This window comes from Salvelinus alpinus, chromosome 7 (genome assembly GCF_045679555.1).
Source record: "Salvelinus alpinus chromosome 7, SLU_Salpinus.1, whole genome shotgun sequence".
In the NCBI taxonomy this organism is placed as follows: domain Eukaryota; kingdom Metazoa; phylum Chordata; class Actinopteri; order Salmoniformes; family Salmonidae; genus Salvelinus; species Salvelinus alpinus.
The window spans coordinates 6,807,103-6,822,683 of record NC_092092.1 but is presented as its reverse complement, the minus strand read 5'-3'; the positions used below and the strand labels follow the sequence as shown (position 1 = coordinate 6,822,683).

General features: G+C 44.5%; 1 protein-coding gene across 1 annotated transcript in view; it reads right to left on the bottom strand.

The window, feature by feature from the left end:
• Positions 1–211: 211 nt before the first annotated feature.
• The window catches only part of LOC139580272 (uncharacterized), a 41,344-nt gene continuing 25,974 nt past the window's right edge, over positions 212–15,581 (bottom strand). Inside the window, exon 2 of the mRNA XM_071408822.1 lies at positions 212–1,627. Coding sequence (XP_071264923.1) covers positions 212–1,627 — 1,416 coding nt within the window. The remainder of the gene's footprint in view (positions 1,628–15,581) is intronic.

The following is a 15,581-nucleotide window of genomic DNA, read 5'->3' as shown; positions in this document are numbered from 1 at the left end:
TGTTGTGTGGGGAGCATGGTTACTTCTCTAGAGTCCTTCCATTTCACAAAAAGCAGCTTGTTAGTCCTGATCCAATGTGTGGTCCCCCTCGCCACTGTCTTTGTCATGTCATTTACCTTGGTCTTGGGGAAACCGATTCTGTTAGGATGAATGATTTCACAAGCCCCTATTTTCTTTTTCAAGAGATCTATAAAAAGTGGAGGTAGAACCATCAGATGAGGTGATTGACATAGCAGTGGGGGGTGAAGACCTTGACCGGCGGGGGCGCTTGCTGTAGAGGGGTGAAGACCTTGACCGGCGGGGGCGCTTGCTGGGGAGGGGTGAAGGCCTTGACCGGCGGGGGCGCTTGCTGGGGAGGGGTGAAGGCCTTGACCGGCGGGGGCGCTTGCTGTAGAGGGGTGAAGACCTTGACCGGCGGGGGCGCTTGCTGTAGAGGGGTGAAGGCCTTGACCGGCGGGGGCGCTTGCTGTAGAGGGGTGAAGACCTTGACCGGCGGGGGCGCTTGCTGTAGAGGGGTGAAGACCTTGACCGGCGGGGGCGCTTGCTGTAGAGGGGTGAAGACCTTGACCGGCGGGGGCGCTTGCTGTAGAGGGGTGAAGACGTTGACCGGCGGGGGCGCTTGCTGTAGAGGGGTGAAGACCTTGACCGGCGGGGGCGCTTGCTGTAGAGGGGTGAAGACCTTGACCGGCGGGGGCGCTTGCTGTAGAGGGGTGAAGGCCTTGACCGGCGGGGGCGCTTGCTGTAGAGGGGTGAAGGCCTTGACCGGCGGGGGCGCTTGCTGTAGAGGGGTGAAGACCTTGACCGGCGGGGGCGCTTGCTGTAGAGGGGTGAAGACCTTGACCGGCGGGGGCGCTTGCTGTAGAGGGGTGAAGACCTTGACCGGCGGGGGCGCTTGCTGTAGAGGGGTGAAGGCCTTGACCGGCGGGGGCGCTTGCTGTAGAGGGGTGAAGACCTTGACCGGCGGGGGCGCTTGCTGTAGAGGGGTGAAGGCCTTGACCGGCGGGGGCGCTTGCTGTAGAGGGGTGAAGGCCTTGACCGGCGGGGGCGCTTGCTGGGGAGGGGTGAAGGCCTTGACCGGCGGGGGCGCTTGCTGTAGAGGGGTGAAGGCCTTGACCGGCGGGGGCGCTTGCTGTAGAGGGGTGAAGACCTTGACCGGCGGGGGCGCTTGCTGTAGAGGGTTGGGGGCGCTTGCTGTAGAGGGTTGGGGGCGCTTGCTGTAGAGGGTTGGGGGCGCTTGCTGTAGAGGGGTGAAGGCCTTGACCGGCGGGGGCGCTTGCTGTAGAGGGGTGAAGGCCTTGACCGGCGGGGGCGCTTGCTGTAGAGGGGTGAAGGCCTTGACCGGCGGGGGCGCTTGCTGTAGAGGGGTGAAGGCCTTGACCGGCGGGGGCGCTTGCTGTAGAGGGGTGAAGACCTTGACCGGCGGGGGCGCTTGCTGTAGAGGGGTGAAGACCTTGACCGGCGGGGGCGCTTGCTGTAGAGGGGTGAAGACCTTGACCGGCGGGGGCGCTTGCTGTAGAGGGGTGAAGACCTTGACCGGCGGGGGCGCTTGCTGTAGAGGGGTGAAGACCTTGACCGGCGGGGGCGCTTGCTGTAGAGGGGTGAAGACCTTGACCGGCGGGGGCGCTTGCTGTAGAGGGGTGGCTCCCAAATGTCATCATCCTAATCCTCTGCATCCTCCAATAAATAATAAAATAAAGGGATATATTGTTGTGTGACACACAGAATTACAGTTGACAAAATTTACAAAACGACATTACTGTGAAGTAAAAACTCCAGGCCTAAACTTTATCTGTACAGTGACTCACGTAAAACAGTAACACTTTGGAGACAAAGACAGAGGTGAGAACCACAAATTAACAATGGCCATGAGAGTTTAGTGGCCTCTCCAAAGTTACACGGATGAAACTTAGAACAGCAAACAGTGAACTAACAGAAACATAGACAATAGCTACTTTGGAATTATATAACATTGAAATGACTTGTTACATAGGCATGGCCGATTAATTATGGCCAATTTCAAGTTTACATAACAATCGGTAATCGGCATTTTTGGATGCCAATTATGGCCGATTACATTGCATTCCACGAGGAAACTGTGTGGCAGGCTGACTACCTGTTACGCGAGTGCAGCAAGGAGCCAAGGTAAGCTGTTAGCTAGAGCTTCTTAAGGCTAGGTGGCAGTATTTTGACGTCCGGATGAAAAGCGTGCCCAAAGTAAACTGCCTGTTACTCAGGCCCAGAATCAAGGATATGCATATAATTGATTTGGATAGAAAACACTCTAAAGTTTCTAAAACTGTTAAAATAATGTCTGTTAGTATATGATTTGGCAGGCGAAAATTGAGGTCATAGGATTTTCCAATTGATTTCTATGGGAAACCCTATTTATTAGGAACCTGGTTGCAGTGCCAATGGCTTCCACTAGATGTCAACAGTCTTTAGAAATTGGTCGATGTTTTTCTTTTGAGAAATTAAGAAGTAGTGCTGTTCTTTGTACGTGTCAATCTGAAGGTCCCTAGTCTTTTGTTGCGCGTAAACAGGAGCGCGCTCCGTGTTATTTTTCTTCGGTATTGGAAACAGATTATCCCGTCTTAAATTTTATCAATTATTTACAACCTGAGGTTGGATTAGGAACGTTGTTTGAAATGTTTGGACCAAGTTTACAGGTAACTTATTAGATACTTTGTAGTCATGTTGGGCGAGTTTGAACCGGTGTATTTCTGAATCAAACACGCCAAATAAATTGACATTTTGGGGATATAAAGAAGGAATTTATCGAACAAAACGACCATTCATTGTGTCAATGAGACATTTGGGATTGCAAAAAGAAGAAGATCTTCAAAGGTAAGGCATTTATTATATCGTTATTTCTGACTTTTGTGTCGCACCTGCCTGGTTGAAAAATGATTTTCATGTGTTTGTATGCGGGGCGCTGTCCTCAGATAATCGCATGGTGAGCATTCGCCGTAAAGCCTTTTTAAAATCTGACACAGTGGCTGGATTAACAAGAAGTTAAGCTTTATTTTGATGTATTACACTTATATTTTCATGAATGTTGAATATTGATATTTCTGTAGTTTGAATTTGGCGCTCTGCAATTTCACCGGATGTTGTCAAATCGATCCCGCTAAAGGGATTGGCACTTTAAGGGATCCCTAAGAGGCTCTAGCATTAAACTTACCTTATAAAAATCAATCAATCTTCACATAATCACTAGTTAACTACACATGGTTGATGATATTGCTAGGTTAACTAGCTTGTGTTGCGTTGCATATAATCAATGTGGTGCCTGTTAATTTATCATCGAATCACAGCTTACTTCGCCAAACGGGTGATGTTTTAACAAAAGTGCATTCGCGAAAAAAGCACAATCGTTGCACAAATGTACCTAACCATAAACATCCATGCCTATCTTAAAATCAATACACAGAAGTATATTAACCTGCATATTTGGTTAAAAGAAATTCATGTTAGCAGGCAATATTAACTAGGGAAATTGTGTCACTTCTCTTGTGTTTATTGCACGCAGACTTAGGGTATATGCAATAGTTTGGGCTGCCTGGCTCGTTGCGAACTTTTTTGCCAGAATTTGACATAATTTTGACATAACATTGAAGGTTGTGCAATGTAACAGCAATATTTAGACTTAGGGATGCCACTCCTTCGATAAAATACGTAACGGTTCCGTATTTCACTGAAAGAATAAACGTTTTGTTTTCAAAATGATAGTTTCCGGATTTGACCATATTAATGACCAAAGGCGCCTATTTCTGTGTTAATTATATTATAATTAAGTCTATGCTTTGATATTTGATAGAGCAGTCTGACTGAGCGGTGGTAGGCAGCAGCAGGCTCGTAAAGATTAATTCAAACTTTACTGCATTTGCCAGCAGCTCTTAGCAATGCTTGAATCACAGCGCTGTTTATGCCTTCAAGCCTATCAACTCCTGAGATTAGGCTGGCAATACTAAAGTGCCTATTAGAACATCCAATAGTCAAAGGTATATGAAATACAAATGGTATAGAGAGAAATAGTCGACACTTCATAATTCCTATCATAACTACAACATAAAACTTCTTAACTGGGAATATTGAACCACCAGCTTTCATATGTTCTGAGCAAGGAACTAAAACGTTAGCTTTTTTACATGGCACATATTGCACTTTTACTTTCTTCTCCAACACTGTGTTTTTTTGCATTATTTAAACCAAATTGAGCATGTTTCATTATTTATTTGAGACTAAATAGATTTTATTTATGTATTATATTAAGTTAAAATAAGTGTTCATTGTTCATTCAGAATTGTTGTAATTGTCATTATTACAAATATATATGTAAAAATCGTCCGATTAATCAGTATCAGCATTTTTTGGTCCTCTAATAATCAGTATCGTATCGGCTTTAAAAAATCATAATCGATCGACCTCTAAAGCAGACAACTTATGAAAAACAAAATACATATAGTAAATTAGCTTTATAAAGTCATGAAAATAATTTACTTACAGATCTAAAAGTGGATCCAATCCTTCTAGAAAGCAATCTTCGTCGGTCATGTGTCGAAATCCTCGTCCACATCGCTCCCCTGAACCAAGTCCGACTACAGTATTTTATTCAAAGCTTCTATGTCGGTATACTTATTTAGCTGCCTTCTTTTTAGCTCCCTGTTCGATATTCTTAGTTTTTTCCTTTTGGCTGGGTAACTAAAGGGTTAAGTCTGGGTAACCAAAGGGTTAAGGCTGGTTAACTAAAGGGTTAAGGCTGGGTAACCAAAGGGTTAGGGCTGGGTAACCAAAGGGTTAAGGCCGGGTAACTAAAGGGTTAAGGCCGGGTAACTAAAGGGTTAAGGCCAGGTAACTAAAGGGTTAGGGCTGGGTAACCAAAGGGTTAAGGCCGGGTAACCAAAGGGTTAAGGCCGGGTAACCAAAGGGTTAAGGCCGGGTAACTAAAGGGTTAAGGCCGGGTAACTAAAGGGTTAGGGCTGGGTAACCAAAGGGTTAAGGCCGGGTAACCAAAGGGTTAAGGCCGGGTAACTAAAGGGTTAAGGCCGGGTAACTAAAGGGTTAAGGCCGGGTAACTAAAGGGTTAAGTCCGGGTAACTAAAGGGTTAAGGCCGGGTAACTAAAGGGTTAAGGCCGGGTAACTAAAGGGTTAAGTCTGGGTAACTAAAAGGTTAGGGCTGGTTAACTAAAGGGTTAAGGCCGGGTAACTAAAGGGTTAAGGCCGGGTAACTAAAGGGTTAAGGCTGGGTAACTAAAGGGTTAAGGCTGGTTAACTAAAGGGTTAAGGCTGGTTAACTAAAGGGTTAAGGCTGGGTAACCAAAGGGTTAAGGCTGGGTAACCAAAGGGTTAAGGCTGGGTAACTAAAGGGTTAAGTCTGGGTAACCAAAGGGTTAAGGCTGGGTAACTAAAGGGTTAAGGCTGGGTAACTAAAGGGTTAAGGCTGGGTAACTAAAGGGTTAAGTCTGGGTAACCAAAGGGTTAAGGCTGGGTAACTAAAGGGTTAAGTCTGGGTAACCAAAGGGTTAAGGCTGGTTAACTAAAGGGTTAAGGCTGGGTAACCAAAGGGTTAGGGCTGGGTAACCAAAGGGTTAAGGCCGGGTAACTAAAGGGTTAAGGCCGGGTAACTAAAGGGTTAAGGCCGGGTAACTAAAGGGTTAGGGCTGGGTAACCAAAGGGTTAAGGCCGGGTAACCAAAGGGTTAAGGCCGGGTAACCAAAGGGTTAAGGCCGGGTAACTAAAGGGTTAAGGCCGGGTAACTAAAGGGTTAGGGCTGGGTAACCAAAGGGTTAAGGCCGGGTAACCAAAGGGTTAAGGCCGGGTAACTAAAGGGTTAAGGCCGGGTAACTAAAGGGTTAAGGCCGGGTAACTAAAGGGTTAAGTCTGGGTAACTAAAGGGTTAAGGCCGGGTAACTAAAGGGTTAAGGCCGGGTAACTAAAGGGTTAAGTCTGGGTAACTAAAGGGTTAAGGCTGGGTAACTAAAGGGTTAGGGCTGGGAAACTAAAGGAATAAGGCCGGGTAACCAAAGGGTTAAGGCCGGGTAACCAAAGGGTTAGGGCTGGGTAACCAAAGGGTTAGGGCTGGGTAACCAAAGGGTTAGGGCCGGGTAACCAAAGGGTTAAGGCCGGGTAACTAAAGGGTTAGGGCTGGGTAACTAAAGGGTTAAGGCCGGGTAACCAAAGGGTTAAGGCTGGGTAACTAAAGGGTTAGGGCTGGGTAACTAAAGGGTTAAGGCTGGTTAACTAAAGGGTTAAGGCTGGTTAACTAAAGGGTTAAGGCTGGGTAACTAAAGGGTTAAGGCTGGGTAACTAAAGGGTTAAGGCTGGGTAACCAAAGGGTTAAGGCTGGGTAACTAAAGGGTTAAGTCTGGGTAACCAAAGGGTTAAGTCTGGGTAACCAAAGGGTTAAGGCTGGGTAACCAAAGGGTTAAGGCTGGGTAAACAAAGGGTTAAGGCTGGGTAACTAAAGGGTTAGGGCTGGGTAACTAAAGGGTTAAGGCTGGGTAACTAAAGGGTTAAGTCTGGGTAACCAAAGGGTTAAGTCTGGGTAACCAAAGGGTTAAGGCTGGGTAACCAAAGGGTTAAGGCCGGGTAACTAAAGGGTTAAGGCCGGGTAACTAAAGGGTTAAGGCTGGGAAACTAAAGGGTTAAGGCTGGGTAACTAAAGCGTTAAGTCTGGGTAACTAACCAAAGGGTTAGGGCTGGGAAACTAAAGGGTTATGTCTGGGTAACTAACCAAAGGGTTAGGGCTGGGTAACTAAAGGGTTAAGGCTGGGTAACTAAAGGGTTAAGGCTGGGTAAACAAAGGGTTAAGGCTGGGTAACTAAAGGGTTAGGGCTGGGTAACTAAAGGGTTAAGGCTGGGTAACTAAAGGGTTAAGTCTGGGTAACCAAAGGGTTAAGTCTGGGTAACCAAAGGGTTAAGGCTGGGTAACTAAAGGGTTAAGGCTGGGTAACCAAAGGGTTAGGGCTGGGTAACCAAAGGGTTAAGGCCGGGTAACTAAAGGGTTAAGGCCGGGTAACTAAAGGGTTAAGGCTGGGAAACTAAAGGGTTAAGGCTGGGTAACTAAAGCGTTAAGTCTGGGTAACTAACCAAAGGGTTAGGGCTGGGAAACTAAAGGGTTATGTCTGGGTAACTAACCAAAGGGTTAGGGCTGGGTAACTAAAGGGTTAAGGCTGGGTAACTAAAGGGTTAAGGCTGGGTAAACAAAGGGTTAAGGCTGGGTAACTAAAGGGTTAGGGCTGGGTAACTAAAGGGTTAAGGCTGGGTAACTAAAGGGTTAAGTCTGGGTAACCAAAGGGTTAAGTCTGGGTAACCAAAGGGTTAAGGCTGGGTAACTAAAGGGTTAAGGCCGGGTAACTAAAGGGTTAAGGCTGGGAAACTAAAGGGTTAAGGCTGGGTAACTAAAGCGTTAAGTCTGGGTAACTAACCAAAGGGTTAGGGCTGGGAAACTAAAGGGTTATGTCTGGGTAACTAACCAAAGGGTTAGGGCTGGGTAACTAAAGAGTTAAGTCTGGGTAACTAACCAAAGGGTTAGGGCTGGGTAACTAAAGGGTTAAGTCTGGGTAACTAACCAAAGGGTTAGGGCTGGGTAACTAAAGGGTTAAGGCTGGGAAACTAAAGGGTTAAGTCTGGGTAACTAACCAAAGGGTTAGGGCTGGGTAACTAAAGGGTTAAGTCTGGGTAACTAACCAAAGGGTTAGGGCTGGGTAACTAAAGGGTTAAGGCTGGGAAACTAAAGGGTTAAGTCTGGGTAACTAACCAAAGGGTTAGGGCTGGGTAACTAAAGGGTTAAGTCTGGGTAACTAACCAAAGGGTTAGGGCAGGGTAACTAAAGGGTTAAGGCTGGGAAACTAAAGGGTTAAGTCTGGGTAACTAACCAAAGGGTTAGGGCTGGGTAACTAAAGGGTTAAGGCTGGGTAACTAAAGGGTTAAGGCTGGGTAAACAAAGGGTTAAGGCTGGGTAACTAAAGGGTTAAGTCTGGGTAACTAACCAAAGGGTTAGGGCTGGGTAACTAAAGGGTTAAGGCTGGGTAACTAAAGGGTTAAGTCTGGGTAACCAAAGGGTTAAGTCTGGGTAACCAAAGGAATAAGGCCGGGTAACCAAAGGGTTAAGGCCGGGTAACCAAAGGGTTAGGGCTGGGTAACCAAAGGGTTAGGGCTGGGTAACCAAAGGGTTAGGGCTGGGTAACCAAAGGGTTAAGGCCGGGTAACTAAAGGGTTAAGGCCGGGTAACTAAAGGGTTAAGGCCGGGTAACCAAAGGGTTAAGGCTGGGAAACTAAAGGGTTAGGGCTGGGTAACTAAAGGGTTAAGGCCGGGTAACCAAAGGGTTAAGTCCGGGTAACTAAAGGGTTAAGGCCGGGTATTAAAGGGTTAAGGCCGGGTAACTAAAGGGTTAAGGCCGGGTAACCAAAGGGTTAAGTCCGGGTAACTAAAGGGTTAAGGCCGGGTATTAAAGGGTTAAGGCCGGGAAACTAAAGGGTTAAGTCTGGGTAACTAACCAAAGGGTTAGGGCTGGGTAACTAAAGGGTTAAGTCTGGGTAACCAAAGGGTTAAGGCTGGTTAACTAAAGGGTTAAGGCTGGGTAACTAAAGGGTTAAGGCCGGGTAACTAAAGGGTTAAGGCTGGGAAACTAAAGGGTTAAGGCTGGGTAACTAAAGCGTTAAGTCTGGGTAACTAACCAAAGGGTTAGGGCTGGGAAACTAAAGGGTTATGTCTGGGTAACTAACCAAAGGGTTAGGGCTGGGTAACTAAAGGGTTAAGGCCGGGTAACTAAAGGGTTAAGGCCGGGTAACTAAAGGGTTAAGGCTGGGAAACTAAAGGGTTAAGGCTGGGTAACTAAAGCGTTAAGTCTGGGTAACTAACCAAAGGGTTAGGGCTGGGAAACTAAAGGGTTATGTCTGGGTAACTAACCAAAGGGTTAGGGCTGGGTAACTAAAGGGTTAAGGCTGGGTAACTAAAGGGTTAAGGCTGGGTAACTAAAGGGTTAAGGCTGGGTAAACAAAGGGTTAAGGCTGGGTAACTAAAGGGTTAGGGCTGGGTAACTAAAGGGTTAAGGCTGGGTAAACAAAGGGTTAAGGCTGGGTAACTAAAGGGTTAAGTCTGGGTAACTAACCAAAGGGTTAGGGCTGGGTAACTAAAGGGTTAAGTCTGGGTTACTAAACAAAGGGTTAGGGCTGGGTAACCAAAGCCACTCTGCAGTGAAGAACTCTGTATAAACATGGTGATGATTCACAACCTCAGATATGCACACGAACATACAATACGTCCAAAATCATTTATGAATTTGTTTTTTTCAATGTTGACACGAGACAGAGTGTGCGAGATCAGAATCTTTGCAAAGATGTGGGTGATCTGGAAACACACCGTACAACATGTTGGAAGGACGAATGTTGCCAGCATTGTCCAAGTTATGGACAGTGGATATTTGCCTCCCAGGTACCACCACCACTACAGCTCCCAATACTCTTGTAGTCACTGGATGCTTATATTTGTGTATACATACAGAATCACACACACCCACACACACACACACACACACACACACCCACCCACACCCACACCCACACCCACACCCACACACACACACACACACACACACACACACACACACACACACACACCCACCCACACAGTGCCGCAAGACACGCAGATGTATCCACCGGTCAAAGGGTGGCCGCAGAGCGAGACATGAGAAAGCGAGACCACTACATCACCGGTAATAGAGATCCTGTACTTCTAAAGAGCCTTCAGAAAGTATTCACACCACTTGACCTATTACACATGTTGTTGTCTTAAAGCCTGAATTAAAAATGTATTAAATATCATTTGTTTCTTCTCATTAATCTACACACAATACCCCATAATGACAAAGTGAAAACATGTTTTTGGAATATCAGTAAATGTATTGAAAAATAAATACAGAAATCTAAATTACATAAATTCACAACTCTGAGTCAATACTTTGTAAAAGTACATTTGGCAATAATTACAGCTGTGAGTCTTTCTGGGTAAGTTTCTAAGAGCTTTCCACACCTGGATTGTGCAACATTTTCCCATTATTCTTTTTAAAATTCCTTAAGCTCTGTCAAATTGGTTGTTGATCATTGCTAGACAACCATTCAGGTCTTTCTATACATTTTTAAGTAGATTTAAGTCAAAACTGTAACTCAGCCACTCAGGAATATTCACTGTCTTCTTGGTGAGCAACTCCAGTGTAAATTTGGCCTTGTCTTTTAGGTTATTGTCCTGCTGAAAGATGAATTCATCTCCTAGTGTCTGGTGGAAAGTACACTGAACCAGGTTTTCCACTAGGATTTTGCCTGTGCTTAGCTTCATTCCGTTTATTTTTTTTTGCCTGAAAAACTCCCCAGTCCTTAATGACTACAAGCATACCCATAACATGATGCAGCCACCAACTTGTTTCAATATATGGAGTGGTACTCAGTAATGTGTTGTGTTGGATTTCTCCCAAACATAACACTTTATATTCAGTACAAAAAGTTAATTGCTGTGCCACATTTAGTGCAGTATTACTTTAGTGCCTTGTTGCAAACAGGATGCATATTTTGGAATATTTTTATTCTGTACAGGCTTCCTTCTTTTCACTATGTCAATTAGGTTAGTATTATGGAGTAACTGCAATGTGTTTGGTCCATCCTCCGTTTTCTCCTACCACAGCCATTAAACTCTCCAGGGCTCTCCAGAGGGTGGTGCGGTCTGCACAACGCATCACCGGGGGGAAACGACCTGCCCTCCAGGACACCTACAGCACCCGATGTCACAGGAAGGCCAAAAAGATCATCAAGGTCAACAACCACCCGAGCCACTGCCTGTTCACACCGTTACCATCCAGAAGGTGAGGTCAGTACAGGTGCATCAAAGCTGGGACCGAGAGCCTAAAAAATAGCTTCAATCTCAAGGCCATCACCGTTAAATAGCCACCACTAACACAGAGAGGCTGCTGTCTACATACAGACTTGAAATCACTTGACCACTTTAACAAATAGATCACTTGTCACTTTAATAATGCCACTTTAAAATAATGTATACATATCTTGCTGTTACGAACCCCTTTGGCCCTGCAGTCTAGGGAGGATAGAAACGAGACCTGTAACATATCTCATGCAAATCATAACAGTGAAAAGGAACAGTGAGAACTAATAACAACAGACAACCTAAATCTACCGTCAAACACTTATCGTTTATTTGTTACACACACGGTAAAGGGGGGGGGGCTGAGCTGGACCCAAGGAAAGAAATAATAAATATACAAAAACCTCTAAGCTGCAATAACCGCTTCAATAACCACTAGCTAACTAACCAATAAAATACAGTGGGTGGTCCACCCAGGTCTAACTAGGTTTCTTAGACAACGTTTTCCTACGGGGAATGTATGCCCATGGGCGACTTGTCTTGGTATCCCCTTTTCCCACCAACAAACAAACAGCCATACACCATAACAATACATACTCACATCATAATGGATAAATGTGACATGTAGGTGCAAAAACAAAAGAGAGAGCACTCCAGAGCACTCCAGAGACAACTGATTGGGATTCTTTTAAACCAAGGGAAAGGGGATGTGATTGGGTAAGGGAAAAGGAGCAGGTGTGTCTTCTGATTGGCGACTGATTGGCGACTGATGACTGCCACCTGTGACTAGGGCAGAAGGAAAGAAAACAAACACACACACACAGGATACCTGTATCCGTAACACTTGCATTACTAATCACATATGTACTGTACATAGTGTATTTTATACCATCTATTGCATCTTGCCTATGCCACTCGCTCATCCATATATTTATATGTATATATATTAGATTTGTGTGTATTAGGTAGTTGTTGTGGAATTGTTAGATATTACTTGTTAGATACTACTGCACTGTTGGAACTAGAAACAAAAGCATTTCGCTACACTCGCAATAACATCTGCTAACCGTGTGCGTGTGACCAATAACATCTGCTAACCATGTGTATGTGATCAATAACATCTGCTAACCATGTGTATGTGACCAATAACATCTGCTAACCATGTGTATGTGACCAATAACATCTGCTAACCGTGTCTATGTGACCAATAACATCTGCTAACCATGTGTATGTGACCAATAACATCTGCTAACCATGTGTATGTGACCAATAACATCTGCTAACCATGTGTATGTGACCAATAACATCTGCTAACCATGTGTATGTGACCAATAACATCTAATAACCATGTGTATGTGACCAATAACATCTGCTAACCATGTGTATGTGACCAATAACATCTGCTAACCGTGTGTATGTGACCAATAACATCTGCTAACCACGTGTATGTGACCAATAACATCTGCTAACCGTGTGTATGTGACCAATAACATCTGCTAACCATGTGACCAATAACATCTGCTAACCATGTGTATGTGACCAATTACATCTGCTAACCATGTGTATGTGACCAATAACATCTAATAACCATGTGCATGTGACCAATAACATCTGCTAACCATGTGCATGTGACCAATAACATCTGCTAACCATGTGCATGTGACCAATAACATCTGCTAACCGTGTGTATGTGACCAATAACATCTGCTAACCATGTGACCAATAACATCTGCTAACCATGTGCATGTGACCAATAACATCTGCTAACCGTGTGTATGTGACCAATAACATCTGCTAACCATGTGCATGTGACCAATAATATCTGCTAACCATGTGTATGTGACCAATAACATCTGCTAACCATGTGCATGTGACCAATAACATCTGCTAACCGTGTGTATGTGACCAATAACATCTGCTAACCATGTGACCAATAACATCTGCTAACCATGTGCATGTGACCAATAACATCTGCTAACCATGTGCATGTGACCAATAACATTTGCTAACCGTGTCTATGTGACCAATAACATCTGCTAACCATGTGTATGTGACCAATAACATCTGCTAACCATGTGTATGTGACCAATAACATCTAATAACCATGTGTATGTGACCAATAACATCTGCTAACCGTGTATATGTGACCAATAACATCTGCTAACCATGTGTATGTGACCAATAACATCTGCTAACCATGTGTATGTGACCAATAACATCTGCTAACCATGTGTATGTGACCAATAACATCTAATAACCATGTGTATGTGACCAATAACATCTGCTAACCGTGTATATGTGACCAATAACATTTGCTAACCGTGTCTATGTGACCAATAACATCTGCTAACCATGTGTATGTGACCAATAACATCTGCTAACCATGTGTATGTGACCAATAACATCTAATAACCATGTGCATGTGACCAATAACATTTGCTAACCGTGTCTATGTGACCAATAACATCTGCTAACCATGTGACCAATAACATCTGCTAACCATGTGACCAATAACATCTGCTAACCGTGTATATGTGACCAATAACATCTGCTAACCATGTGTATGTGACCAATAACATCTGCTAACCATGTGTATGTGACCAATAACATCTGCTAACCGTGTATATGTGACCAATAACATCTGCTAACCATGTGTATGTGACCAATAACATCTGCTAACCATGTGTATGTGACCAATAACATCTGCTAACCGTGTATATGTGACCAATAACATCTGCTAACCATGTGTATGTGACCAATAACATCTGCTAACCATGTGTATGTGACCAATAACATCTGCTAACCATGTGTATGTGACCAATAACATCTAATAACCATGTGTATGTGACCAATAACATCTGCTAACCGTGTGTATGTGACCAATAACATCTGCTAACCGTGTATATGTGACCAATAACATCTGCTAACCATGTGTATGTGACCAATAACATCTAATAACCATGTGTATGTGACCAATAACATCTGCTAACCGTGTATATGTGACCAATAACATATGCTAACCATGCGTATGTGACCAATAAAAATTGATTTGAACTCTGTAACTGTTTTAAAGTCACCATTGGCCTCATGGTGAAATCCCTGAGTGGTTCCTTTCCTCTCCGGCAACTGAGTGAGGAAGGACGCCTGTATCTTTGTAGTGACTGGGTGTATTGATACACCATCCAAAGTGTAATTAATGACTTCACCATGCTCAAAGGGATATTCAATGTCTGCTTTTTTTAATTTTTACCCATCTACCAATAGGTGCCTTTCTTTGCCAGGCAATGGAAAACCTCCCTGGTCTTTGTGGTTGTATCTGTGCTTGAAATTCACTGCTTGACTGAGGAACCTTACAGATAATTGTATGCGTGGGGTACAGAGATGAGGTAGTCATTCAAAAATCATGTTATTAAACACTATTATTGCACACAGAGTGAGTCCATGCAACATGTTATGTGACTTGTTAAGCACATGTTTATTCCTGAACTTAATTAGCCTTGCAATAACAATAGGGTTGAATACTTATTGAGTCAAGACATTTCAGCTTTTCAAATTGAAAAACATAACTCCACTTTGACATTATGGGGTATTGGGTGCAGGCCAGTGAAAAAAACATATAAACTAATCCATTTCAAATGAAGGCTGTAACACAACAACAAGTGAGAAAAGTCCAGGGGTGTGAATACTTCCTGAAGGCACTTTATAAGCTCAATGTAATTATATGGCTTTACTTTTAAAACTTTGTGACAAGTGCTGAGGTTCAAAAGGCCTTTATAAATACATTTTGATTGATTGAATTTGATTGTCTACTTGACATGGCTAAAAGGTCTCTCCTGGGTGTCGTGCGTTCAGCAAACTAGGTCATATAATCATCATATCCACCATGCTGATCATTTTACATAAGGTTTGAAGTGAATTTACAGGTTTGTGGCATGAAAAAGTCTCAATCAGCCTTTAACGACCATGTACTCACTTTTCATCAGAATGTCCTGCTGTGTTTAGGGTTACAGTAGACTGTTCAAATTGTCTGGAAATGTATAGACGCTCTCATGGCAAGTTATTATGTAATCATTCTACAGGGGAAGTCAAATATACTTCACAATGGAACAGAAGGCTCTCTTCTCTCTTTCCAATACTGGTTGAATGGCTGGTTTTACCCTGTAGGCACCTGCCACTTGCCACCGGTGAGATGAATGGCTGGTTTTACCCTGTAGGCACCTGCCACTTGCCACCGGTGAGATGAATGGCTGGTTTTACCCTGTAGGCACCTGCCTCTTGCCACAGGGGAGATGAATGGCTGGTTTTACCCTGTAGGCACCTGCCACTTGCCACAGGGGAGATGAATGGCTGGTTTTACCCTGTAGGTACCTGCCACTTGCCACAGGGGAGATGAATGGCTGGTTTTACCCTGTAGGCACCTGCCACTTGCCACAGGTGAGATGAATGGCTGGTTTTACCCTGTAGGTACCTGCCACTTGCCACAGGGGAGATGAATGGCTGGTTTTACCCTGTAGGCACCTGCCACTTGCCACAGGGGAGATGAATGGCTGGTTTTACCCTGTAGGTACCTGCCACTTGCCACAGGGGAGATGAATGGCTGGTTTTACCCTGTAGGCACCTGCCACTTGCCACAGGTGAGATGAATGGCTGGTTTTACCCTGTAGGTACCTGCCACTTGCCACAGGGGAGATGAATGGCTGGTTTTAC